This window comes from Emiliania huxleyi, assembly GCF_000372725.1.
Source record: "Emiliania huxleyi CCMP1516 unplaced genomic scaffold EMIHUscaffold_330, whole genome shotgun sequence".
In the NCBI taxonomy this organism is placed as follows: domain Eukaryota; phylum Haptophyta; order Isochrysidales; family Noelaerhabdaceae; genus Emiliania; species Emiliania huxleyi.
Genome location: NW_005199524.1, coordinates 20,913 through 23,181, shown reverse-complemented (window position 1 = coordinate 23,181; position 2,269 = coordinate 20,913). Strand labels below are relative to the sequence as shown.

The 2,269-nt window shown below is 66.5% G+C and overlaps 2 protein-coding genes across 2 annotated transcripts in view; both read right to left on the bottom strand.

Moving 5' to 3' along the window:
* Positions 1 to 982: 982 nt before the first annotated feature.
* EMIHUDRAFT_241350 (hypothetical protein) lies at positions 983 to 1,623 on the bottom strand (the record flags this gene model as incomplete). Its single annotated transcript, XM_005773679.1, has 3 exons — positions 983 to 1,197; positions 1,301 to 1,482; positions 1,556 to 1,623. The coding sequence occupies 3 exons, from the start codon at positions 1,621 to 1,623 to the stop codon at positions 983 to 985; spliced, it is 465 nt and encodes a 154-aa protein (XP_005773736.1).
* Positions 1,624 to 1,894: 271 nt separating this feature from the next.
* The window catches only part of EMIHUDRAFT_241349 (hypothetical protein), a gene marked incomplete at both ends in the record, with an annotated part of 1,268 nt that continues 893 nt past the window's right edge, over positions 1,895 to 2,269 (bottom strand). The window contains one exon of the mRNA XM_005773678.1: positions 1,895 to 1,969. Coding sequence (XP_005773735.1) covers positions 1,895 to 1,969 — 75 coding nt within the window. The remainder of the gene's footprint in view (positions 1,970 to 2,269) is intronic.

Genomic DNA, 2,269 nt, shown 5'->3' with positions numbered 1-2,269 from the left:
TTCCAATATCTCCCCAAATCTCCCCATATCTCCCCACATCTCCCCGTATCTCCTCATATCTCCCCAAATCTCCCCAAATCTCCCCATATCTCCCCCCGCAGGGGGGGGAGTAATACCTCGTCCCCCTGTTCGAGGACTCGAACCTTTGCGGGATACCCGCAAAGGGGGGGCCCATCAGGGTCAAGGGGGTTTCCCCCCCCCCCCCCCCCTCCCCCCTCCCCCTCCCCCTCCCCCCCTCCCCCTTCCCCGATGCACCCCTCCCCCCGCGCCTGTCGCCCGGCACTCCCCGGCACTGAGAGCACGCCGAGCCGTGTCCATCGAAGTCAAGAGCGGCAGCCCCTCCTCCCTCCCCCTCCCAACACGCGCGCCAACCACCCCTGAACTAACTCCCGCCACCCCCCCCCCCCACACACACACACCCCGCCCCGCCCGCAGGGACATCCAGCTCGCTCGCCGGATCCGCGGCTCGAGGGAGTCTCTCCGGTGAGAGGGAGGGCCGCCATACCCCAACCTCCTCCTGGCAGCAACAAGTCTGCCCCCACTCCCGCTGCTCCGCTCGCCACGCCGCCGAGGAGACTCCTCTGCCGGCTGGCGCCCTTACGCCTGATCAAGGGCGCGTTTGCCCCCCGTGCGGTCTCCTGGCTCCGGGGCGAGGGGGGGGGGGGTATTTGGGTCTGTACAGTCACAACAGGCTCCGCCATCGCATGGACAGCAGCTTTTACTATGAGTTTGACCGCCGGTGTTGGCTGTTGCGGCCAGCTTTTTGTCGTCTGTTTTTGGTAATGTGTGTGGTCTGGGGCGGGGGCGTCCATCACATGTCTTGGTCGCAGTGAAACCACCCCCTTTCCAACCGTCTCAGGGACGGACGCATTTGCCCCCTTTCAAAGGCGGTTTCGAAGTTGATGAGACCTCGTCCCCCCCTCTCCAATGAAAAGCGTAAAAAGAGGCGCGGAACAGGCCGGAACCGCCGCTTGCACGTGGGTCACACAATGGCAGCGCTCCAGACGCGCTCTGGTAGCTGCCAATGAAGCTGCAGCCCATCGCGCGCGCGCCGGACGGCCACTGCACCTCCACTGCATTGCCCTCCTGCACCGAGCGACGCGTCAAACCTTTGTTGCTGCCCATGACCGCCGGCGGCTCCGAGCTCGGGCGAGCGAGCCCTGGCTGAGCTGAGCCACTGCGGTCGCAATTGCAGCGCTGCGGTCGGTGCAGAGTGGCCGTGCGCGTACGGCGTCGTACGCGCACGGCCGCTCTGCCTCAGTGGCGTGCGGCTTGGGCCAACTGGAGGTCGCTCTCCGACCTCGCTCGCCGAGCTCACAATCCGGCGCGAGCCGCATCGAGTGGAAGTTCGACTTCAGCTGCCGCGAGTGGATGGACTGCCTTGTCGAGTGCAAGCAGTTGGGCTCCGCCGGGAGCATGTGGTGCAACATGTTCTCTGGGCGCCAGCAGACGCGAGCGCGCGAGCGCGTGTTGAAACGGACGCTCCATAGCAACACTCGAGATACACTCGAAGGGGTGCACGTTTTCTTTTCGGGTTTCGTGGGTTATAGTGCACTTGGAAGCGACGAAACCGAAGACGGTTGGCCCCGGGGTGGTTTCACTGCGTTGTATTACTGCATGCATGTACGCGATAGACAGCGGAGTTTTCGTGCCAGGAGCTGGAGCAGCTGCGCAGCTCGCCAGGTCCGCGCCCGAGCTCGATCCCCCAGCCTTTCCAAATGTTTGAGAGCGGACACCGTCCGGAGAGCTTCAAGGTGCCCACAGCTTCGCTCCCCCCGCCCCGGCCGGCCCCGCCCCCCCGCCCGCGGGGTCTGAGGGGTGTCGCGCCCTCCTCCGCTTGCCCTGGGGGGTGTCACATCGAGCAGCCGGAGGGGAAAGAGCCGGTCCCCGGGGCCTAGGCGGCCGGCGGCGAGATGCCAACCTGCAGCCCGTTCCGCACGACGGAGTCGCCGGGCATACGGCGCAGCACCTGGGTGGGGCGGGAGCAGCAGTGGGGGGCGCCACCGCCCCCACCCCCCTCCCCCCTGCACGCACACACACACGCACACGCACACGCACACACACGCACACACACACGCATCTCGGGCCATCTCTGGCGATCTCGGGTGACCTCGGGCGATCTCGGGCGATCTCGGGCGATCTCGGGCGATCTCGCGCCTGCGTCAGGTTGACCTCGAGCCGGCCGAGGGGGGTGGGGAAGGCGAGGCCGACGCCGATGCAGCTGCGGAGGCCTAGAATGGACAGGGATGGCATCGCTGCAATGGCTAGT